Here is a 25,678-nt window from a genome sequence, read left to right as displayed (position 1 = left end):
TTCATCCTAGGCTCTGTGCTTTTCAACATGTTAAAAATGACTAGGATGATAAATTATGTCTGTAATGTATTGGGCCTTGTTTTACTGACTGTACCACATGGGTTTTGAATGCTGGAAGGTTGCTTAAGCAAGTACCGTAGCTGGCTAACGGTTCTCAGCTCCTCAGACAACCCATCTCCAGAACTGCCATTGGCTGCCTCTAGGGTGGCAATAGGTTGCTTCAAACCTATTGGCTGCCACCTAGAGGCCAGTGTATAAATAGCTGCATTGCATCCCAATTTCCTCAGTTCAGTTCCTGACCTTCAATAAAAGCATGAACTCACTCGCCTCGTCTCTTCCTTCAAGAAAGGAACCCACTACACAACAATGTCTTTATTAGATTTGCAGTTAGCAACAAATTATTGGAGGAAAATAAAATCTTAGAGAAATATTTCTCCACTTTGGCAACATTAATAATTGTGGACTTCAACTCCCAGAATTCTCCATCCAGCTTACTGACTAGGACTATGCTGAACTGCATAGGTTGGCCTCATCTCTTCTGGGCTTCTGAAGTTCCCCAAAATTTGGTCAGGCTAGGAGACTTGGGGACGCAATAATTCTAATTATTTTTAATAAATGTTGTATAAAGGCTTTAAGCAACTATTGTCTTTTTGATTTACAGTTTTTACTGTAATTGGTGCTCAGAATCACTTTGCAAGAGATGGGTGGCCATATAAATTTGATCCATCAATCCTTTTCATCCCCTGTCTTGTGGCTATAACTAAACCAGTCATTCCACCTAAACACTGGGATGATTGCTCACACTTCCTAGGGTACAGCTGATGGCCATCCTGCCCCACTGGCACCCACTCTATCTGAACATACTAGGGCACAGGGCAAACTCCATCCTGCATAGGGATGCTCACTTTCAGGTAGGTCAAAAAGTTTACTACGTCTTGACTATGAAGTTCATCTGCTCTGTGCATTAGCTACAAGAGGCACAACCATGTTTTTCCCTGTCTGCTGTGCAAACAACATCTATTGCCCAACGGATAGGACAATGGCTTTTCCTCGCAATTAACAGAAGAACAGTAATTCTTATTGCATTCCCTCTGGATTTCAACCACAAAAATCTTCCAAGGTAAAACTTGCTTTAAAACACATGTTCTGGGTTCTCCCTGTGGTGGAGGACTTTACTTTGTCTTCCAGAAAGCTCACTCCAGGGTTCAGTGAGATTCAGCTGGCCTTTGCCTCAAAGCCAAACACAAGCAAGAGAAAGCGTGACTGAGTAGCTTATTGATCGATTGGTCTTGCAGCCTTAAAATTAAAATAAAATAAAGCAGATAATCGAATTTCAGAATAAGATAGATGGGAGGAAATAAAGGGACGAAATACCAATTTGCTCTGAGGCCATCCAGGCAGTCTCAACCATAAATCTGGCGAGATTTTAAATGCTGCCTGCAATTCAGCTTCTGCACAAACCTTGATTTCTGATCTAGGAGTTAAGGTGACAAGAATGAGTGGGCTGCCTCTCCTGCTGCTGGTGCTCCTCTGTCTCCTGCCTCCAAAGACTGCTAAGAAGATTCAAACCATATGTCACTTGCCCAAACATTTACAGTTTCAAAATCCATGGGAAATTTACAGGCCTGGTGATCTGAATATTGGGGGCAATTTGCCTCTGACAAGTTTTTTGCTGTTCAGAATCCCAAATTTTCAAAAGGACCCATTGCAACTTAATAATCAAATCGTGTAAGTTTCACCTGGAGGGGAAAGATGTAGGTGATACTTTTCTTTCCTTTAGATTCAGGGCCTCTATTAAGAAACATTTATTCTAAGGGTCTTCAGATCTTTGTCTTTGTCTCAATAAAGAGGCAAATTTAAGAAATAGGCTAGAATTTCCCAACTTTATGAGGAAGATGGCACCCCACATAAAGCTGGGAGGGTCAACACTTTAGAGACCCTGGTACCCTAGTGAAGAGTTTGACTTATAATATTAATTTGGAAACTTATGACTTTATGCTCCAAGGACACACAAAAAAGGCAAGACCAACTTCAACAGCACACAAGATCACACAAAATATAATGTTCCACAATGTTTTTCTGACTACAGACTCAAACCCCCAAATTACCAGCAGCTCCTGGCCTTGATGTTTGCTGTCATGGAAGTGAACAAGGATCTGGATCTCCTCCTCAACATCACACTTGGCTTCCACATCTATGAGAATAGCCAGATTCAGAGTGAGATTTCTTTATGGAGTCTCTCCCTGCTCTCCACACGTGGCCGAATGATTCCAGGTTATAAATGTGACCAGCAGGATACTCTGCTCTCTGTCATTGGAGGTGCCAGTGCCAAATCCTCGAGGCTCATGGCCTCCATCTTCAGCCTCTTCAAGGTCCCACAGGTAAGGGGGCTCTTTTGGATACAGTATGGAGTAGACAAACACACAGAAGCCAGGTGTCAACTCTATAACGAATCTGTTAGAAAGCCCACCAAACTCTTCTATTGTGGAACGTAATTGATTGCATAGCGCTGGGGTGGGTAGGTAACTTTGTAATATTGTTTCTCTTTGAAGAGACCTTCAGACTTGGTTTCACTTTTGACGGTGCCAATACTATGTAAACAATAAACATGTTCTTTGAGAAATCTCAAGCCTCAGAGTTCTGATTTATTTGGTCTTGTCTATCAGAAACCTTGACACCAAGCATGAAAACAAAGTTCTTTCAGGGTGGGGGGAATATCAGGGGTATATGATTTAAATACTCCATCCTATAGTTGAATTGATTTCTGGATTTTACATGTCAGGATACATTTTTATATAACCACAAGTTGACAGTGATATAATTCTGAAAGAGGAATTATTTCCTGACTTTCATAAAAGTTTATCATCTTTCTGCACCTTTCAGTTCAGTTTATTCCCTGGATCAGGTTGATAGTTTGTTGCTTTGACTTCTGATCTATCACTGCAAGGCAGAACAGGTAACTGGGGGCTCTTCCTAAGAAGGGAGGAAGATGAAGCCTACCACTCAAAGTGGATAAACCACGACCGGTGGGGCAATAAACCACACAATGGGGACTCTTAAAATCAGCATTAAAATGTACTTTGTCTTTTAAAGAGGATTCTCATTTTCTGCAGCTCGGAGCTGGCTTTGAGTTCACTCAAGGGGACAGAAGACTTTATCCTTCCTTCTTCCGAATTAATCCCATGGAATTTCCTCAGTTTGTGGGTTTAGTCCAGCTGCTGCTGCATTTCCAGTGGAACTGGGTTGGTCTTCTGGCCCCCGAAAATGACAGTGGGGAACATTTCGTCTCATCTCTGGTGCCAATGCTCAAGGAGAAGGAGATCTGCCTGGCCTTCACTGAAATGATGAAAGCTGATTTTTATGCTGCTTCAGGGTCAAAATTACTTCATATTTTCAACACTTGGTCTATAGGGCAAGTGATTATTTTGTTTGGAGATTCCACTACTATTACAAATGTACAGGTAGTTGTATTGGCTTTTGTAAAACAGAGAAATGCCTCATTTCACAAAGTTTGGATCTTTACATCCAATTGGAAATTTCATATGATGAAATCTCAATACATTTTGCAAGTTATAAAGCCCTTCCATGGAGCTTTGCATTTTAGGGACCACACTGGGGATGTCTCAGAATTCAGCCATTTTCTCATGTCTTTAGACCCTTTGAAACCACAAGGGGACATTTTTCTCCCACTATGGTGGGAAAACGTCTTTTACTGCAAGATCCACAATCCAGGCAAGATCCCTTCAAAGGGGGGGAAAACATGTACTGGAAAGGAGAATTTACACAATCTGCCATCTTACGTGTTTGAAGCAAGTATGACCGGTGAAAGTTACAATATCTACAATGCCATTTATGCTGTGGCACACGCACTGGATGCAGTGTATGAATCTGGAGCACGACCAATCATAATCAGGCTTGGAAAGAGGATCTCAAATGTCCAGTCATGGCAGGTAATTTCTGTGACTATTTTTTATCCAGTCCATTTCCTGGACTGGATAAAGGTTTTAATGCAGCACACAGAGAAGATAAAATAAGATAGATAAGATAACCTTTATTGTCATTTTTTATTGTGGGCACATTGGCACAAATTAAAAATGGAATTTTGTTTCTTGCTCTCTAAAGTGTACATATACATAACACACATTTAAACATGCTATATACAACATATATATAAACCTACACCCTTGCATATAAATGACATGTAAATAATCACTGTCCATCTTGAATATATAATGGAAAGAAGAACCTTTAGTGTTCACAAGGTTAACACTGTATGGAATGAAACTGTGACTGAATCTGGATTGTCTGCTTCGGATACCACAAAAACCCCTTCTCCCAGAAGGTAATATGGAAAACAGTTCATCAAGAGGGATTGCAGTGTCCCAGATATTGACTGAATCTGGATTATCTGCTTCGGATACCACAATCTTGCTTTTATGTCATGTCCTGAATGGAAGGAAGGGAACTGCCAATAATCTATTCTGCCATCCTCACCACTCTCTGCACTGCCTTCCTGTCCAAAGCAGTGGTACCTCCAGATCAGACAGGATGCTCTTGATCGTCCCTCTATATAAAGTGTAAGGACCAGGGAAGGAATAGAATAGAATAGAATAGAATAGAATAGAATAGAATAGAATAGAATAGAATAGAATAGAATAGAATAGAATAGAATAGAATAGAATAGAATAGAATAGAATAGAATAGAATAGAATAGAATAAACAGAGTTGGAAGGAACCTTGGAAGTCTTCTAGTCCAACCCCCTGCTCTAGCAGGAGAACCTATACCATTTCAGACAAGTGACTGTCCAGTCTCTTCTTAAAAATCTCCAGGGATGGAGCACCCATGATTTCATGAGGCAAGCTGTTCCACTGGTTAATTGTCCTCACTGTTAGGAAGTTTCTGCTTAATTCTAGATTGCTTTGCTCTTCAATCAGTTTCCAGCCATTGTTTCTTGTCTTAGACTCTGGTGCTTTGGAGAATAATTTGACCCCCTCTTCTTTGTGGCAGCCCCTCAAATACAGGAATACCGCTATCATGTCGCAGTTTCTTCTTTTCTCAATTTTACTTTAAAGCCCTCCTGATGAGTTGGGCCAGTCTATTTTCAAGTACATTTTTGCCTGTTTTCATGAGGTGCAGCCCATCCCTTGCCAAGAGTCCTTTGCATAGGAAATGCTTGTGCAAAAGCAACCTTTGTAATAAACAGCAACACTCAAAGTAGTCCTAGTGGTTTCTTGGTCTGAAATTCATGACAACTCTACATAGCAGAGTAAGAAACCAGGGCAAGAAATTCCTTCCATGTAGCCCTACTGGGTCAGATCTAGTTCCTCATTTTGCTTTCCTTAGCTTTCAGCTAGAGAAAATCGCTGGAATTATACAGTGATGTGATAGAAATGATTTAATCGTTCCTAAAATGCATTACTCATTTTCAAGACTTTGGGCGAAAATCAAAGATTAAAAATAGCCTATTATCACAGGAATAAAAAATCATAGAAATTTTAAATTTTGAAAAGTGGCATCAAAATCTTTCTTTGTAGGTATCATTCTGGGAAAAAATGCAGCTGAAGGAGCCATAGTGCATATGCTGACTGTGAAAGAGAAAATTTTGTAGGGGAAATAGTTTAAAAAAACGGTGTTATTCCTGATTGCTCAGATCTCCACCAACAAAACTCTTCTAGATTTTTAGATTGATGCAAATCTCCCAAGACGATGGCCATCACACAATGATAGAATCCATGATGTCTCATTTGTGGCTTTCAGCCAATTAATCCCATTTCTTTTCATTCAGCTTCTTCCCTATTTGAGGAACATCCAGTTCAACAACAGTGCTGGAGAGAAAATCTCCTTCTCAGAAAATGGACTGGGATCTGCTCGTTATGATCTTCTCAACTGGATTCTCCTCCCCAATCTATCTTTTGTCCACATGAAAGTTGGACGAATAGATCCTGGAGCTTCTGCTGGCCAGGATTTCAACATTAACTCCAATGCAATTGTCTGGGCAAAAAAGGTGAGCTGGAAGATAAAATAAATTCAACAAAAGACTTGTTTTCTTCTGGGGATTAAGCATATCCTCCTCCTTACCAGAAAACAGGTCACTGAATCAAAACTTTGGCAACCATTTCATGAAAAAAAACTATTTTGCATGTAACATATTTGAGGTCTGATCTGTGACATATTAAAAAGGGTTGAGATTAGGAAGAAATTCTTCTTGAAATCCAAGATACAGTTACAGCAGCCAACAGTGGTTTCCATCGACCATTCCCATTCAGTTGCATCCCCTTTTGCTTTAGAAAAGCTATAGCAAAATTCAAAAGCTTTCTTTGCGTGTCAAGTCCGAGTTCCCATCTCCAGCATCCATTGGTGGTTTGGAATGGAACTGGCCTTAATTTCCCTGTGCCTTTTCCTGGTTATGCTAGAACCCAGTTAACCATTTCTTTTGAAGACGTCCTGATGATGGATACGTTGTTGTTAGTTGCGAAGTCGTGTCCGACCCATCGCGACCCTATGGACAATGTTCCTCCAGGCTTTTCTGTCCTCTACCATCTTCTGGAGTCCATTTAAGCTCACGCCTACTGCTTCAGTGACTCCATCCAGCCACCTCATTCTCTGTCGTCCCCTTCTTCTATTGCCCTCAATCTTTCCCAGCATTAGGCTCTTCTCCAGTGAGTCCTTCCTCCTCATTAGGTGGCCAAAGTATTTGAGTTTTAGCTTCAGGATCTGGCCTTCTAAAGAGCAGTCAGGGTTTATCTCCTCTAGGACTGACCGGTTTGATCGCCTTGCAGTCCAAGGGACTCACAGGAGTCTTCTCCAGCACCAGAGTTCAAAGGCCTCAATTCTTTGGCGCTCAGCCTTTCTTATGGTCCAACTTTCACTGCCATACATTGCAACTGGGAAGACCATAGCCTTGACTATACGCACTTTTGTTGACAGGGTGATGTCTCTGCTTTTTAGTGTGCTGTCTAGATTTGCCATGGCTTTCCTCCTGAGGAGCAAGCGTCTTTTAATTTCTTGACTACAGTCCCCATCTGCAGTGATCTTGGAGCCCAGGAAAATAAAATCTGTCACTACCTCCATTTCTTCCCCATCTATTTGCCAGGAATTGAGAGGGCCGGATGCCATGATCTTGGTTTTCTTAATGTTTAGTTTCAACCCAACTTTTGCACTCTCCTTCTTCACTCGCAACAAGAGACTCTTCAGTTCCTCTTCACTTTCTGCCATTAGAGTGGTATCATCTGCATATCTTAGGTTGTTGATATTTCTTCCGGCAATCTTAATTCCAACTTTTGATTCATCTAGCCCTGCCTTTCTCGTGATGTGCTCTGCATATAAGTTAAATAGGCAGGGCGACAGTATACAGCCTTGCCGGACTCCTTTCCCAATTTTGAACCAATCAGTGGTTCCGTGTCCAGTTCTCACTGTTGCTTCTTGGCCCGCATATAGGTTTCTCAAGAGACAAATAAGATGTTCTGGTACTCCCATCTCTTTAAGAACTTGCCACAGTTTGTTATGATCCACACAATCAAAGGCTTTAGCATAGTCAATGAAGCAGATGTTTTTCTGGAACTCTCTAGCTTTCTCCATTATCCAGCGTATGTTGGCTATTTGATCTCTAGTTCCTCTGCCTCTTCGAAATCCTGCCTGTACTTCTGGTAGTTCTCGATCCACATACTGCTGGAGTCTAGCTTGTAGGATTTTAAGCATAACTTTACTAGCATGAGAAATGAGTGCAATGGTGCGATAGTTTGAACATTCTTTGGCACTGCCTTTCTTTGGAATTGGAATGTAAACTGATCTTTTCCAATCCTGTGGCCACTGTTGAGTTTTCCAAATTTGCTGGCAAATTGAGTGTAGCACTTTTACTGCATCGTCTTTTAAGATTTTGAATAGCTCAGCTGGAATACTGTCACCTCCACTAGCTTTGTTGTTGCTCAGCTTTTCTAAGGGCCACTTCACTTCACATTCTAGGATGTCTGGCTTGAGGTCAGTGACCACGTCATTGTGATTATCAGGGACGTTAAGCTCATTCTTGTATAGTTCTTCTGTGTAATTTTGCCATCTCTTCTTAATCTCTTCTGCCTCTGTTAGGTCCCTGCCATTTTGGTCCTTTATCATGCCCATTTTTGCATTGAACGTTCCCTTCATCTCTCCAATTTTCTTGAAAAGATCTCTGGTCCTCCCTATTCTATTGTTTTCTTCTATTTCTTTGCACTGTTCATTTAAGAAGGCATTCTTATCTCTTCTAGCTATTCTCTGGAATTCTGCATTCAATTGGGCGTATCTTTCTTTTTCTCCCTTGCCTTTTGCTTCCCTCCTTTCCTCAGCTATTTGCAAAGCTTCCTCAGACAGCCATTTTGCTTTCTTGCATTTCTTTTTCTTTGGGATGGTTTTGGTTGCTACCTCTTGTACAATGTTGCGAACCTCTGTCCATAGTTCTTCAGGCACCCTGTCTATCAGATCTAATTCCTTAAATCTATTTGTCACCTCTACTGTATATTCAACGGGGATATGATTTAATTCATACCTGACTGGCCTGGTGCTTTTCCCTACTTTCTTCAGTTTAAGCCTAAACTTTGCAACAAGAAGCTCATGGTCTGAGCCACAGTCAGCTCCTGGTCTCGTTTTTACTGACTGTATAGAGCTTCTCCATCTTTGGCTGCAGAGCATATAGTCAATCTGATTTCTGTGTTGACCGTCTGGTGATGTCCATGTGTAGAGCCGTCTCTTGGGTTGTTGGAAAAGAGTATTTGCTATGACCATCGTATTCTCTTGACAAAATTCTATCAGCCTGTGCCTTGCTTCATTTTGTACTCCAAGGCCAAACTTGCCTGTTATTCCGGTTATCTTTTGGCTTCCTACTTTAGCATTCCAATCCCCCATGATGATAAGGACATCATTTTTTGGTGTTAGTTCTATAAGGTGCTGTAGGGCTTCATAGAACCGGTCAATTTCATCCTCTTCAGCACCGGTGGTTGGGGCATAGACTTGGACTACTGTGATATTGAATGGTTTGCCTTGGATTCGAACTGAGATCATTCTGTCATTTTGAGGGTTGTATCCAGTATTGCTTTTCCTACTCTTTTATTGACTATGAAGGCTACTCCATTTCTTCTGAGGGATTCTTGCCCGCAGTAGTATACCTGATGGTCATCTGAATTAAATTCACCCATTCCTGTCCATTTTAGTTCGCTGATACCTAAGATGTCGATGTTCAGTCTTGTCATCTCTTGTTTGACCACGTCCAGCTTGCCTTGATTCATGGATCTTAAATTCCAGGTTCCTATGGAGAAAAAATCTTTACAGCATCGGACTTTCCTTTCACCACCAGACACATCCACAGCTGAGCGTCCTTTCGGCTTTGGCCCAGTCGCTTCATTCTTTCTGGCGCTACTAGTACTAGCCCTCTGCTCTTCCCCAGTAGCATATTGGACGCCTTCCGACCTGAGGGGCTCATCTTCCAGCGTCATATCGTTTTGCCTTTTGGTACTGTCCATAGGGTTTTCATGGCAAAGATACTGGAGTGGTTTGCCATTTCCTTCTCCAGTGGATCACGTTTTGTCAGAACTCTCTGCTATGACCTTTCCGTCTTGGGTGGCCCTGCACGGCATAGCTCATAGCTTCATTGAATTATGCAAGCCCCTTCGCCACGACAAGGCAGTAATCCATGAATCCATGATGATGGATATAAAAATGTACAAATGGATAAATGAAGCACATTCAATTCTTAGGCCACCTACGTTATTTCTCTTTTCTCTTTCAGAAGGTGCCCTTTGCCAGGTGTGGCATGAAGAGGTGCCAGGCAGGAGAGAGGAGAAGAGTTCCAGAGGGCAAGCAGGTTTGCTGCTACCAATGTGCCCCTTGCCCAAAAGGGACCGTTTCTAATCAGACAGGTACTGCACACTTTTAAGTGGATATTTTCCAGGATGAAGCAAGCCATTCATAGAAACAAATATCAATTTTGTTGTCATTCTGCTAGATTCTTTAAAATAGTCAGGCTTTTCAGCAGAACCTCTGAGTCCTGCTCCCCTGACCATCTCTCCTGCTGCTCATAAATTTAATGCAAGATAGTTTCAGGGTACAATTCATGGGATCCCTATTGGACTTTCCACTCCTTCTCTTACAAGGCACCAGGAAATACAGTTACCAATCTTTTCACGAAGGAGAAAAGTGTAAGGTTCAAGTTATAATTTTCGTTATTTTGGGTGTGCTTCTTCTGTCAATAGTACCAGTCTCCCAGGAGATTGATAGACCTGTTGGAGAAAGAGAGGATCGATCTACCTATGTCTGCCTTCTCTGAAAAAAATAGTCTCAACGAAGAGATGCAAAATACAAAGCAGAGAAGTTGAGCCAAAGAGCTGAAAACATCCTTGTCTCTGACTAATGTACCCTCAGAATTATGAGTATTAAATAATGATTAGCCCTTTTTGATAAACCATGAAATTTAAAGTGACTCTTGATTTCAGATGCTCCTCACTGTGGCCCCTGTCCAGAAGACCAATATCCTAACAAGGACAAGAACCATTGCATTGCCAAGAAGATACACTTCCTTCACTATCAAGATACTTTAGGATATACTTTAGCTTCTCTAGCTCTTTGTCTCTCTATGATCACATCTGCAGTCCTGGCGATTTTCCTTAAGCATCACGACACACCAATTGTCCGGGCAAACAACCGAGATCTCACCTACATCCTCCTGGTCTCCCTCCTGCTCTGCTTCCTCTGCTCCTTCCTCTTCATTGGTCAACCAGGGAAGCTCACCTGTCTCTTACGACAAACTGCCTTTGCCATCTTCTTTTCCCTTGCGGTTTCCTCTATCTTGGCAAAAACTGTCATGGTGGTTCTGGCCTTCATGGCCACCAAACCAGGGAACAAAGCAAGGAAACTCTTAGGAAAGCCACTGACCAACTCCATTGTCTTAGCCTGTCCCCTGGTCCAAGCAGTTCTTTGTGCCACTTGGCTGGTAACCTCTCCACCATTTCCCCACTTGGACTTCCACTCCTTGGTAGGAGAGACCATCTTGGAATGTAATGAAGGTTCAACTTCAATGTTTTACACTGTCCTGGCCTACCTGGGTTTTTTGGCTTTCATCAGTTTCACTGTGGCCTTTCTGGCTAGGAAATTGCCTGACAGCTTTAATGAAGCCAAGTTCATTACTTTCAGCATGTTGGTCTTTTGCAGCGTTTGGATCACCTTCATCCCCACCAATCTGAGCACCAAAGGGAAATCCATGGTGGCCGTGGAGATCTTCTCTATATTGGCCTCTGGGACTGGTCTCTTGGCTTGTATCTTTTTCCCCAAATGCTACATTATTCTACTGAGGCCCAATCTGAATTGTAGGGAAAATATGATAAGGAACAAAAATCTCTAACTAAGGGAGGCATGGGGAAGATATTTATTTTAAGGCATGATTAGTAGCTGATGACATTTCTAAAATATGATAGCAGAGAAGGAGGAACATGTCCATTAAATAATGCCTTAACATGTGTTATAACTGGTTTTCTAGTTTAATGAGGAGAAGGACGAGGGGGGACATGATAGCAGTGTTCCAATATCTCAGGGGCTGCCACAAAGGAGAGGCACTCTGTTCTGTCCCCCCCCCCCGGGTACAAACAGACAGACAAGCAGATACGACTAGCAAGGGTTAATTCCTCATAGTAATTGCCTTCTGATGAGGCCTTGGCAGCAAAATACAAACAGTCAGCCAAAATAGGCTGGTTACCTCAAGCGTCCACTGGAATGAGATAACTTCCAAACAGTTACTCAAAATGATTCCAAGCGAACAAGCAAACAGTCCAGAAAGAAAGGGACAGAAGCGTTGTCAAGAATTCAGGCCAGGGTTTCAAACAAGTAGTAAATCCGACAGAATTCCAAAGATGTGACCAGAAGTTGATTAAATTATTGTTCGTCACAAAGTCCTGAGAGCAGCCACACACCCTTTTGTACCTTGTACCTGGCTAATCACAGGCTGCTTCTGTAGGCCTTTATATGGAGACAGAGGCCTTGCCAGAGGGGAGGGTCCTGGAGAGGGAGGCCTTGCCATTTCCTCCCCATCATCCTCAGAGTCCTCTTCCTCAGGTAGGACAGGCTCAGGGGTCGGGACCACAACACAGTGAAGCTATTCTCCCAAGCACCCAAAGGCAGGACAAGAAGCAACGGATGGAAACGTATCAAGGAGAGAAGCAACCTAGAACTAAGGAGAAACTTCCTGACCATTAGAACAACTAACCAGTGGAACAACCTGCTTCCAGAAGCTGTGAATGCTCCAACACTGGAAGTTTTTAGGAAGAGACTGGCCAGCCATTTGTCTGAAATGGTATAGGATTTCCTGCCTGAGCCAGTGGTTGGACTGGATGACCTCCAAAGTCCCTTCCAACTTTACTATTATTATTGTTATTGTTACAATAAAAGTCAATTGAGTTGGGTGATATAGAAATTTAATCAATCAATCAATATATCGGTTGTCAGCAGTAATGATGTGGCCTTTTTCTCCCCATGTCTTCAATTGTCTTCATTGTCCCCAGCGAAGCTGAGGGCCCTATATAGAAATAAAGATTGGTGTTAAATATGTGTTTTTTATTTCAAGAGGGATATTTTCTCATTTTATTTTTTAAATTAAATATTTTGCTATTTTAGCATTTTAAAGGATGTTGTTTCATGTCAGTCTTTTTGAGCATATATGTTTGTCTCCATAGTCTCCTGCGAATCATACAATTCTCTGCTACCATTCGTTTTTTTTGTGTGGTGGAGATGAAATTGTCAGTCTGTTACCCAATTCTGCTGTGCTGCCTCTTCAATTGGCAGAGTTTATGGCTGGGATGAGAAAATAATATCTGTATGCACATATTGCTTTAACTAACCCTTGTGCCATGTTATAGAAATGGCTAGTTTATGTTATAGAAAAGTAAAAAGTTGAGGTTCAAGGTTAATGCGGAACAGGCTTCGACTCAACCCTGACAAGACTGAGTGGCTGTGCATACCGGCATCTCAGGATATTCAGGATATTCCACCCCTCGTTATGGGGGGTGAGTTATTACCCCCTGTAGATAGGGCTCGCAACTTGGGAGTCCTCCTAGATTCACAGCTTTCCCTAGAAGACCATATAGTAGCTGTGACTAGGGGGGCCTTCGCCCAGGTTCGCCTGGTGCGCCAGTTGCGGCCCTATCTAGACCGGGATGCCCTACGTACAGTCACTCACGCACTCATGACCTCTCGTCTTGACTACTGCAATGCTCTCTATATGGGGCTACCCTTGAAGACCACTCGGAGGCTCCAACTGGTACAGAATGCAGCCGCGAGAGTTGTGTTGGGAGTTTCCCGACACTCCCATGTCACACCTCTGCTCCGCGAGCTGCATTGGCTTCCAGTTGTCTTCCGGGTGAGGTTCAAGGTGTTAGTAATGATCTACAAAGCCCTACATGGCATGGGTCCGGAATACCTTGGGGAGCACCTGCGGCCGGCGTCAACTTCCCTCCGCCCAGTACGCTCCCACAGAGAGGGCCTCCTCAGGGTGCCACCGGTCAAAGAATGCCGACTGGTGGCCCCCAGGGGGAGGGCATTCTCTGTGGGCATGCCAGATTTATGGAACCATCTTCCGGTCGAGCTCCGGATGGCGCCTGATCTTAAAACCTACCTCTTTGAACAAGCTGGCCTGGCCTGATGGGATGGGGTCAGGTTTTATAAATTGATCTTAACCTTTTAATCTGTATTAATTTATTACGGGCATTGCTGTTTAATTACTTTTTAATTTTTGTACCATGTTTTTTATTATGTATTTCCCTGTTCACCGCCCTGAGTCCTTCGGGAGAAGGGCGGTATACAAATTAAATAAATAAATAAATAAATAGATAAATACTGCTTCTTTCTACTCCAGCAACAGAGGAAGTCAGAAGTCAGTCTTTTCTTTTTTCCTTCTCTCCCTCACTTTTCCCTTTTTCTCTCACCCTTTACTCGCAAACACCCCCCACCCACCCCCACTCACTCACACTTTGCTCACAAAAGCCTCCAGTCGCTCTCACTCACTCCTCCGACTCTTTCAAAGGCACCTCGTTCAATCTCTCCCCCACTCTGTCTCTTTCAAAGGCCTCTTGCGCGCTCACTCACTTACTGCCCTGTCGCTTCCAAACACCATTTGCTCGTTCACACACTCACTTACTGCCCCGTTGCTTCTAAATGCTTCCAAATGCCATTTGCTCATTCACTCACTCACTACCCTGTCACTTCTAAATGCTTCCAAATGCCACTTGCTCGCTCACTTACTGCGTTTGGAAGCGACGGGACAGTAAGTGAATGAGTGCCAAAGCCAGAGGCCATCAGCTGTTTGGCGCTGGAGATGCCGGGCGGCCTGACGCAGCACTCCGTGGCTGGGGCGTCTTCAGCTGGTGTCAGGGACAGTGCCGGAGGCCATCAGCTGTTCAGAGCTGGAGACCACTGCCTCAAGGAACACAGCTCTGGGTCGGGGTTTGGAGCAGCTCCAGGTGGGGGCTCAGCATGGGCTGCGTCGTGGCAACTGCAGGGAGGGGAATCCCCACGGTGGCTGTAAGGAGGGAAATCCCCAAGGCTGTGGCTCCAAGCCACAGAAGCAGGGGTGCAAAGGACAGGCGGTGATGCTGTAGCAAGAGGGGGTTCTTACAGATACCGGCATCACTCCCAGTGACAACACCTCTGAGTTCCGGCACCTTTTTTTTTTTTTTTAGAAAAAAAGCACCGAATAAAAGTATACCTTTCCCTGAAAAATGAAGTGAGGGTCTTTCTTTTCAAACGCTCAAGCTGGGACAGCCCTGACAGGAAGGCTCTCTCTTAAACCCAGTGTAGGTGTAAGATCCTGTGGGGCAGTTTGATTGTTGAATGTCAGAACTGCCACTTCTGTAGAAATGCAGATGTGATAATCCTGTCACCAAGATTAGAGCCAGGAAGCTTGGTCAGATTGGATTAGAAAGACAAAGATCCCTAGAATCCCAAAAAATCCAACACAGGACGTAGACATCAGCCACACCCGCAGGAAAGCAGTTTAGGACATAATAGGATTAACCCAGTAGCATCAGAATACCAGAAAGGCACACTCAGACTCAGGTCAAAGTTCATGCCACAGGAACAACTCCAAACAAAAGCCCAAGCAGGTACAAAAACCCACCACTCCCTACTACATGGGGTCAGATTTCCCAGAGCCATCTTTTTCTCTGGCTCTCCTCTTCAATAAACTACAAGCTTCTTTCTAAAGCAGTGTCTGTTTTATTTATTCCCGGCTTGGACTGGACCCTGATGAAGATTTTTTTCTTTCAACACTACTATTTGGAAATGTTCCAAGGACCAAATGATACTTTTTGAAATTCTTATTTATAAAATTGATGACTCTCCCAGATAACAAGGACAGTTGGTGGAATACAACAAATTGATTAAAAAAAAAAGAAGGCATACTAGATACTGGATGAAAATTGGCCAGTACGATGGTATCCAGGAATAGTTTCTTGAGGAGACCAAAGCCTCCTTGAGAGATTCAGGAACAACATCTCTCTCAAGGATGAACTGAATGCTGGATCCAGTTCCATTCCTGTGTCTGATCCCAATAACAGAGACTTTCTGCTTCCAATCCTGGTTCTTGCCTCCATCTTCTTTCTTGATCTTTGGGCATTGAGATCCTCCACAACTTGGTACTATCCTTTTTGAACAAATTGAAGCTTTTCAAAAACCTACCTACCTGCTTTTGGAGGAGGAGCTGAGAGTCCAGGGAGACATCCAGATTGCTCAATTTTGCTAGGATTAAAATGTAGACTCTTTCTCTCCATTCAATAGACTTCAGACACTAGGGCAAAACCTTGCTTGGTCAATCAATGGCTGTATAATTGAATATCGTCAGGGTAAGGATGATACCTGACCTTGAAATGAGAGGGCCTCATCAAGATACCTTGAAAATCGGATTTAGACTCAATGCCTCCCCTCCAGTCAACACTGAATGGAAAGAGCTTCAGAGAATGGAGAGAACCACATAACACTATGTATCCATTCCAATTACCCCAGCCAATCCAGAGGTGTACCATGGGTGATGGTATCTTTCCCACACCAGTTCACAGTTCTGAAGACATACTTCCCAAGACAAACACAGCAGACAATTTTTGATGATTCCAACTCATTGTTGGATAATCCTCCTGTAGAGTTTAAATTAGCCTGACACTTTGAGAGATCCACCTGCCAACCTTTATGTTTTATGGGAAAAGTCAAGACTCTAATTTCATCACCTGTCATGTTGGTATTTATAAACCACTTATTCCATACAAGTATTGATATGATAAAAGGGACACAGTGCCTCAGTGGGTTAGGACACTGAGCTTGTCAATCAGATGGTTGGCAGTTTGGCGGGTCGAATCCCGAGTGCCGCATAACAGAGTGAGCGCCTGTTACTTGTCCCAGCTTCTGCCAACCTAGCAGTTCGAAAGCACGTAAAAATGCAAGTAGAAAAATAGGGACCACTACGGTGGGAAGGTAACAGCGTTCCGTGCGCCTTTGGCGTCTAGTCATGCCACATGACCATGGAGACATCCTCGGACAAGCGCTGGCTCTTCGGCTTTGAAACAGAGATGAGCACCGGCCCCTAGAGTCGGAAACGACTAGCACGCATGTGCGGGGGAACCTTTACCTTTACCTTTATTGATATGATTGCCCGGACCTACTAGGGTACAACTGATTGTCATATGACACCATGTCCCATGAACACTTATACTATCTAAACAAACTGTGGAACAGGCCATACTCCACCTTGTGTGCACATGCTCACTTTCACATAACTCAAATACCCAACTTCACCTTGACTCTCAACTGCATCCAATCTGTGGATTAGCAACAGGAGACGCAAACTCATTTTTCTCGCTCTGATGTATGAAGAGTAGCCCTACACGGCTTGGGTCCAGGATATCTGAGGGAACACCTGCTGCCGGCATCAAGTTCCCTTCGTCCAGTGTGCTCCCACAGGGAGGGTCTTCTCAGGGTGCCACCAGTAAGAGATTGCCGGCGGGTAACACCCAGGGATAGGGCCTTCTCAGTGGGGGCGCCTGCCCTTTGGAACCAGCTGCCAGTGGAGCTGAGGACTGCCCTCGACCTCCGTTCATTCCGCCGGGACCTGAAGACCTGGCTCTTCGAGCTCTCTGGCCCAGGCTGAGGATTAATTTATTTTAATTGGGGTTTTACTTATACAGGGATAAATTTAATCTTTTTTAAACTTGGTTTTTAACTTTTGTATTTTTGGTTTTTAATTACCCTGTAAACCGCCCTGAGTCCTCCGGGAAAGGGCGGTATAGAAATGTAATAAAATAAATAATAAATAAATAAATTGCTCAGTAAATAGGATAATCGCTTTTCCATGAAATTATCAGAAAAACAGTAATTTCTAATGTATCCCCTATGGATTTCTATCCACAAAAATCTTCTGAGATAAAACCTGCTTTAAATTATATAGTCGGAGTTCTCCTGGTGGGGGCAGACATATTACCTCATCTTGTCTTCCAAAGAGCTGGCTCTAAGGTTGGGTGAGATTCAACTGGGTGAGACTCAGCTCGGCTTAATTTCCTCTTTGGTCACAGTCCAAGATAAAAGGAAGCATGGTTGATATAAATTTGCACTGGGGGCATCAAGGTGACGAGTTCTACCTGCAATTCACCTTCTGCCTAAACCTGGATTTCTGATCTACAAAGATGAGAAAAATGGTTGGGCTGCCTCTCCCACTGCTGCTGCTGCTGCTCTTCTGGTTCCTGCCTCCACCAGCTGCTAAGAGGATGCAAACTGGGTGTGTGTTGACAAACACTTTACAGATTACAAGAGACTTTTACAGACCTGGTGATTTCATTATTGGTGGGAATTTTCCTCTGGGAAACATACATACATCCAGTATCCACAACTTTCAGGAAGACCCATCTCTGCTTCAAGAAAATATTTTGTAAGTTTCACCCAGAGGGGAAAGATGTAAATAATTATTTGATTGCTTTGTATTCAGGGACTCTTTTCAGAAATACTTGTCTTAGTGATGTTTGCAATGTCGTATCACAGTTCAGATCTTTGTGCTTTTCTCAGTAAAGAGCCAAACTCATAAAATAGGCAAGAATTCTCTATCTTTTCAGAACTCTTGATCAGCAATACCAATAGCACTTAGACTTATGTACCACTTCACAGTGCTTTACAGCCCCGTTTAAGCAGTTTACAGAGTCAGCATATTTATTTATTTATTTATTTATTTATTTATTTATTTATTTATTTATTTATTTGCCCTCAACAATCTACATCCTCATTTTACTGACTTCTGAAGGACAGAAGGCTGAGTCAACCTTGAGCCAGTGAGGATAGAACTGCAGACAGCCAGCAGAGGTAGCCTGCAGTACTGCATTTTAACCACTATACCACCACAGCTCATCGGGAAGCTAATAAACCACCCAAAAAGTGAGGCAGAACAACCCGTGTGAAACTGTGCTGGCCTGGTGAAGAAGTTGGCCTACAGCATTAATTTGGCCAGAAAGTCATGGTGCAAAACTGAAAGATGAGATCAACCCATTGACACTGTGGAGGAGTTTTAAGAAGTGCCTCAGTTTTGGAATCAGGATTGCTATGACCCCACTGGAGTCTTGTACTCAGCAATGCTTATCAGACCAGAAGAGGCTGTTCCAAGAGATGACTAGATTGATTAGGGTGGAAGAGGACCAATTGGGAAGGACCATACCCACTGGAACAAAAGTGAAGACAATAGAGAGGTATAAAATGATCTGGCATATGGACAGACAGGATTTTCTCCTTTCTCTCAAAAACATTAAATATTAATCAAGGAACATCCTTAAGAAAATGAATAGAATAGAATAGAATAGAATAGAATAGAATAGAATAGAATAGAATAGAATAGAATAGAATAGAATAGAATAGAATAGAATAGAATGGAATGGAATGGAATGGAATGGAATGGAATGGAATGGAATGGAATGGAATGGAATGGAGTGGAGTGGAGTGGAGTGGAGTGAAGTGGAGTGGAGTGGAGTGGAGTGGAGTGGAGTGGAGTGGAGTGGAGTGGAGTGGAGTGGAATAGAATTGGCAATGACCTTGGAGGTCTTCTAGTCCAGCCCCCCACTCAAGCAGGAGAATCTATACCATCTCAGACAAGTGACTGTCCAGTCTCTTCTTAAAAACCTCCAATGAAATTTGGGACTTCCTATTACAAAGAACATGTTTTTAGAAAGCACGATAAATTCCTTAAAATTTAAGCTTTCCTTAAAATTTCGCCAATGATTTTCTCACTGTAGAGTCATACCCAAGAATTACCAGCAGTTCACAGCCTTAGTGTTTGCGGTCACAGAGCTCAACAAGGATCTAGTTCTCCTCTCCAACATCACACTTGGCTTTCACATTTATAGCAATTTTCAGACTGAGGTGGCGATTTGCTCAAACAGCCTCTCCCTGCTCTCCACACGGGGCCGAATGGTTCCGGGTTACAAATGTGACAGGCAGGACCCTCTGCTCTCTGTCATTGGAGATCTCAATCCCAAATCCTCCAGGCTGATGGCCTCCATCTTCAGCATCTTCAAGGTCCCACAGGTAAGAGGGCTTCATTGGATACAGTATCAGGCAGACAAACAACAAAGTGAAGACACAGAGACACAGAGAAGCCAAAGCTGGAAAAAGGTCTTTTGGGGGATATATATTTATATTTTTTGTGTCAAGATATGTTTTTATAGAACTTCAAAATTATAGATAATGAGATAATTTTGAAATGCAGGATTTGCCAAGAGGAATTCCTTCCTAATCTACTCTTCATCAAAGTGTAGTGTAGTATATTCTCTGTATTAAGTTGACGGATTGTTCTCTTGGCTTCTGACATGTCATCACCAGGCAAAATATGTAACCTCTTCTTCCTAATATGTAATCCTTCTTTACTAAGAAGGCCAGAAAATTAAGCTTGCCATTCAAAGTGAGCCAGCCTAATAGGTGAGGCAATAATCCACATTATGGTGATCCCTAAAATTTACTCTCTCAAGAATCTCACTTTCTCCAGCTCGGCGTTGGCTTTGAGTCCACTCAAGGAAGCAGAATAGTTTACCCTTCCTTCTTCAGGATCAATCCCAAGGAATTTTCTCAGTATGTGGGTTTAGTCCAACTGCTCCTGTATTTCCAGTGGAACTGGGTTGGATTTATTGCCTCTGAAAGTGAGAGCGGAGAACGTTTCATCTCATCTCTGATGCCAATGCTTAAGAAGAAGGAGATCTGCATGGCCTTCAGTGAAATGTTGAAATCAGATTTTCTTACTACTATAATGTTGAACTTTCTTCATATTCTGGAGACGTGGTCTAAAGCTGAAGTGATTATTCTGTTTGGAAACTCCAATAGTATTACAAATGTACAGGCAGCAATGAGTGTCCATGAATATTTGACAAAGACATCATTTTGGAAAGCTTGGATCTTAACGTCCCATTGGAAACTTAGCGTGGTGAGGAATCAAGACATATTGAAAGTAGTAAAGCCTTTCCATGGGGCTTTGCATTTTAGGCACCACACCAGTGATGTCTCAGAATTCAGCCACTTCCTCCTGTCTTTAGACCCCTTGAAGCCACAAGGGGACGTCTTTCTCCTGCTATGTTGGGAAATGTTGTTTGACTGCAGGTTCCACAAACCAGGCAGGATCCTTCGAAAGGGGAAAAAACAATGTACAGGAAAAGAGAATTTGCAGAGTCTACCTTCTTACATTTTTGAAACCAGCATGGAAGGTGAAAGTTACAATATCTACAATGCTGTTTATGCTGTGGCACACGCATTGCATGCAATATCTGGATCTGGAGGACGACCAACCATAATGAGGCTTGGAAAGAGGATCTCAAATATTCAATCATGGCAGGTAATCTCAGTGACTTTTTATCTAGTCCACAGATCCCTAGTTATCTATATGCATTTCTTGAATTATTGATTAAATATCTGTATGCTATCAACGTATCTAAGAAGAGATTAAGATATCAATTATTTAAAAACAACTGTAATTTGCATTGTGAGAGTTTTTTGTCAAAAAGGGATAGATGGGGGTGGGGAAAGAGAATTAAACTAAACCAAGAGCAAAGAGCTTCCTAGAAGCTTCTGGAAGGACATCAATGGTTGCCTGAAAGTCAGGTGTGACCACTCCAGGGAGGAATGGTCAGCCCAGAGCATGATGACAATGCAGGTGCTTTTGTGCAAGATGCTTTAATAGTTCAGTTCAAGTCTTAGTGAATACCGTTCATTTGCAGAAGTACCCTAGTTTCTTTGAGTAAGTAGCCCAAATCCAATATGTAAAAAGACACTCAATTCACTTTAATGTTGGTTTAGGTTACTGTGGCTTAGAATTCTTGGGCGACTCCACCCCATTTTCTCAGTATGCCATTTCTTGTAGTGCTTTGTTTGTTGTGTTAAGCCTCTGTCCACCTTAGCATATGTAGAAGAACCCAACATGGTCCTAATGGGTTTCTGATCTGAAACTCATCAGACTTTTCAATATCAAAGGCTAAATTATTCCTCTCTCGACCCGTGAAGTGAAAAACAAGGGCAAGACAAACCGTCCATGTGGCCCCTCTTAGTCAGATCTACTTCTTCATTCTGTTCTCTTTGATCATCAGCTAGAGAAAGTCAGTGGAATTATATGATGTTATGATAGAAAGAATTTACCAATAGAATATAATGATGATGATGATGATGATGATGATGATGATGATGATGATGATGATGACAAGTGCTCAGTTACATTTTCTTTTTTTTTCTTTTTTTTTAATCCCATTTATATCCCGCCCTTCTCCGAAGACTCAGGGCGGTTTACAATTTAAAGCACAAATCAATGTGCTTAGCAATAGCCTATCTTAACTTGTCTTTCTAATCCATTTTTTATGGTACTGTTTTTAATAGGTTGGACTGTTTTTTTCCCTTTGTGTAAAGATGGATGCAAAAAAAATGAGTTAAATAGTTCTGCTTTCTCCATGTTGCTTGTCACCTTTCCCCCACTAATGAACCAATCATTTCCTTAACTATTTTCTTGTTTTTTACATGTTGAAAGAAGCTTTTTTTGTTATTTTTTACTTTTGTCGCAAGCCTTAGTTCATTTTGAGCCTTAGCTTTCCTCACTTCCTCTTTGCAGGCTTGGACGATTTGCTGATATTCTGCTTTAGTTATATGCCCCTCTTTCCACTTCTTATACTTGTCCTTTTTATCTTTCAGTTTATCAGAGAGTTCTTTATGCAGCCATGCTGGTTTCTTTTGAGAGCTGTTGTTTTTCTTCTTCATTAGTATTATGCTAGACTGGGCTTTTATTATCTCACTTTTCAAAATTTCCCAAGCTTCTTGAGTTGTTTTCCCCTTGAGGATTCTGATCCATGGAATCCTTCTCAAGCTGTCTCTAAGTTTATTGAAATTAGCTCTCTTAAAGTCCAAGACTCTATTGTAGCTCAGGGTTGAAATGAGGGGTCCTTGGTGCTCTTTGAGTTTAGTTTTTTTTTTCTTGTAGACATTTCATGACCCAACTCTGTAGCATTACCAGTGCTAGAAAGGAGTGACATCACTATCAATTTTATCTAGTTTGGGTCATGAAATGTCTGCAAGAAAACAATCAAGTTCAGAGAGCACCAAGGACCCCTCTGAAATTATTTAATCATTCTTAAAATGCATTTGCCATTTGCAAGACAAATAAAATAAAATAAATGTAGCTTGTCAAGTATCACGGAGCAAAACTACACAATGTAATTTGGAATATGGCATTAAAATGTTTGTATGTAGCTATCATTCTTATAAGACTGAAATTGAAGAAGCCATGATATAAACATCTAATAATAAGGAGAATATGTTGTCTTTTTGGGATGGAGTTGAATAGTTGATGTTACTTCTGATTGCTTAGATCTCCACCAAGGGAACTCATTTAGCTTTTTAAATATAGATGCATCTCCTAAGCTGATGACCATCACATTATGATAGAAACCAGGATATCTTATGTGTAGCATTCAGCCAATTAATCCAGGTGTCTTTCCTTTCAGATTCTTCCCTATCTGAAGAATGTCAGGTTTAACAACAGTGCTGGAGAAGAAATCTCCTTCTCAGAAAATGAATTGGTATCTGCTGGTTATGATCTTCTTAACTGGCTTTTCCTCCCCAATCAATCTTTTGTCCCCATGAAAGTTGGGCAAATAGATCCCAGGGCTCCCCCAGGCCAGGATTTCACCATTAACTCTGATGGAATCATCTGGGCCACAAAAGTGAGTTGAAAGGAGATCTTATAAACTCAGGGAAGGCTTCATTCTCTCCTGGGGCTGCAGAACATCCTTCCAACTGGAAAAAAGCTCTATTGGATCAGAAAATATTTCAGGAATTGGAGGAAAAAACCTATTTCTGAGTTTAACACATTTGAGATTTGATTCTGAAAAGTCAAAGAAGAGGTAGGATTGGAAAGAACTCCTGTTTAAAACCCAGGATACCATTAGAGCAGGCAACAGTGATTTCTATGGACAGTTCCCATTCAATTGGATCCTCACGTTTCTTTGTTTTAGAAAAGCTGTAGCTCAATGTCACAAAGCTTTCTTTCCATTTTGAGATCCCATTTCCCATCTCCAGCATCCACTGGGTCAGGATTACCACTGGCCTGAATCCCCCTGGAGCTTATTCTTGTTTCTGATAGGCCATTTATTTGAAAGACATTCTAAAGATGGAAATATAGAAAAAGACAAACGAAGCATACTTATTACTTCGGCTATCTCAAACATTCTTTTTTGTCTTTTAGAAGGTGCCCTTTGCCAGGTGTGGCATGAAAAGATGCCATGCAGGAGAGAAGAGACACCTTCCAGAGGGCAAGCAGGTTTGCTGCTACCAATGTGACCCTTGTCCAGAAGGGACCATTTCAGACCAGACAGGTAGGCAGAGCTCAAATGTTGACCTTGCAGGAAGTCATTCAGTGGACAAAACGTTAATTTTAGCATCAATTTTGGTAGGATGCTTTATCTGCTTCAATATATTCATACTTTTCAGCAGACCATCACAATTCATGAATCTAAACTATGCTATACTATCCTCATGGGATGCTTTTCTTGCTCCTTGGCAATTTAATACAGGTTAGCTTCATGGCACAATTTATAGGTTCCATGCTAGACTTCCCACTCCTACTTTTACATCTCATCAGCAAAGCCAGCTGCCAATCTTTTTGTGAAAGAATGGGATGTGAGATTCTAGCTTTAATTTTTATTAAGGATAAAGGAGAGTTCTTGTCTTAGAACTTATCAATCTCCCAGGAAATTCATTGACCTGTTGGAGAAAGAGGAAATCCATTTACCTATCTCTGCTAACCCTTCCCTGCAAAAAAGATTGAATGAATGGATTTGAAGTATAAAACAGAGAGGTTGATCCTTTTTCCTCAATAACCTATTCCCAAGGTTATCAATATGGATGGATGATTTACCCTAGTTGGTTCACCATGAAATGAACACTGATTCTTGATTTCAGATGCAGCTTGCTGTGACCCCTGCCCAGAAGATCGATACCCCAACAAGGACAAGGACCACTGCATTGCCAAGAAGATACACTTCCTTTCCTATCAAGACACCCTGGGATATGCTTTAGCTTCTCTAGCTCTTTGTCTCTCTGTGATCACATCTGCAATACTGGTGATTTTCCTTAAGTATCGTGACACACCAATTGTCAAGGCCAACAACCGAGATCTCACCTACCTCCTCCTCATCTCCCTCCTGCTCTGCTTCCTCTGCTCCTTCCTCTTCATTGGTCAACCAGGAAAGCTCACCTGTCTCTTCCAACAAACTGCCTTTGCTATTCTCTTTTCCCTTGCAGTTTCCTCTGTCTTGGCAAAAACTGTCATGGTGGTTCTGGCCTTCATGGCTACCAAGCCAGGGAATAGGACAAGGAAACTCTTAGGAAAACCACTGACCAACTCCATTGTCTTAACCTGTCCCCTGATCCAAGCTTTTCTTTGTGGCATCTGGTTGGTAACTTCTCCGCCATTTCCCAGCTTGGATTTCCACTCATTGGTAGGAGAGACTATCTTGGAATGTAATGAAGGCTCAGCTTCAATGTTTTACACTATCCTTGCATATCTAGGGTTTCTGGCTCTCATCAGTTTCACAGTGGCCTTTTTGGCTAGAAAATTGCCCGACAACTTTAATGAAGCCAAGTTCATTACTTTTAGCATGCTGGTCTTTTGCAGTGTTTGGATCACCTTCCTCCCTACTTATCTGAGCACTAAAGGGAAATCCATGGTGGCTGTGGAGATCTTCTCCATCTTAGCCTCTGGGGCTGGTCTCTTGGCTTGCATCTTTTTCCCCAAATGTTGCATTATTCTACTGAGGCCCCATCTGAACCGTAGAGAAAACATAATGAGGTACAAGAATCTTTGACTTTTGTGGGGATTGGGAAATTTTCTTTTGACTTTAGGGCTTTTTGCCAGTTGTGCCAAAGAAGCCTTGGAGATCAAGATAATAAACTTTGATATTAAAAATGTGGATATCATTTTTAGCTGGACAGTTTCTTACCTTATTTATTTGAATCAAAAGCATTGCTATCTGTTTTTTAAGCAAGTTTCTTCCTCTAGATCTCTGAGTTTTTGCTGAGTAAAAACCTTTGCATTTCAATTATTAAAGTTTCTTTAATTCTAGAGTTTAAATGAGTGTCCTTTTTCCTTTCTATTAACTTAATAGAGAAATGTTTTATTCATAA

General features: G+C 42.1%; 1 protein-coding gene across 1 annotated transcript; it reads left to right on the top strand.

Annotated features, from left to right (window-relative positions):
• Nucleotides 1–897: 897 nt before the first annotated feature.
• On the top strand, nucleotides 898–25,127 carry LOC310632905 (vomeronasal type-2 receptor 26-like; the record flags this gene model as incomplete). Its single annotated transcript, XM_083350347.1, has 8 exons — nucleotides 898–911; nucleotides 2,090–2,381; nucleotides 3,114–3,412; nucleotides 19,264–19,555; nucleotides 22,999–23,217; nucleotides 23,739–23,868; nucleotides 24,455–24,993; nucleotides 25,107–25,127. The coding sequence occupies 8 exons, from the start codon at nucleotides 898–900 to the stop codon at nucleotides 25,125–25,127; spliced, it is 1,806 nt and encodes a 601-aa protein (XP_083206473.1).
• Nucleotides 25,128–25,678: the final 551 nt, after the last annotated feature.

Source organism: Vipera ursinii (assembly GCF_947247035.1).
Source record: "Vipera ursinii genome assembly, chromosome: 1".
In the NCBI taxonomy this organism is placed as follows: Eukaryota; Metazoa; Chordata; class Lepidosauria; order Squamata; family Viperidae; genus Vipera; species Vipera ursinii.
This window is presented reverse-complemented; position numbering and strand designations above follow the sequence as displayed.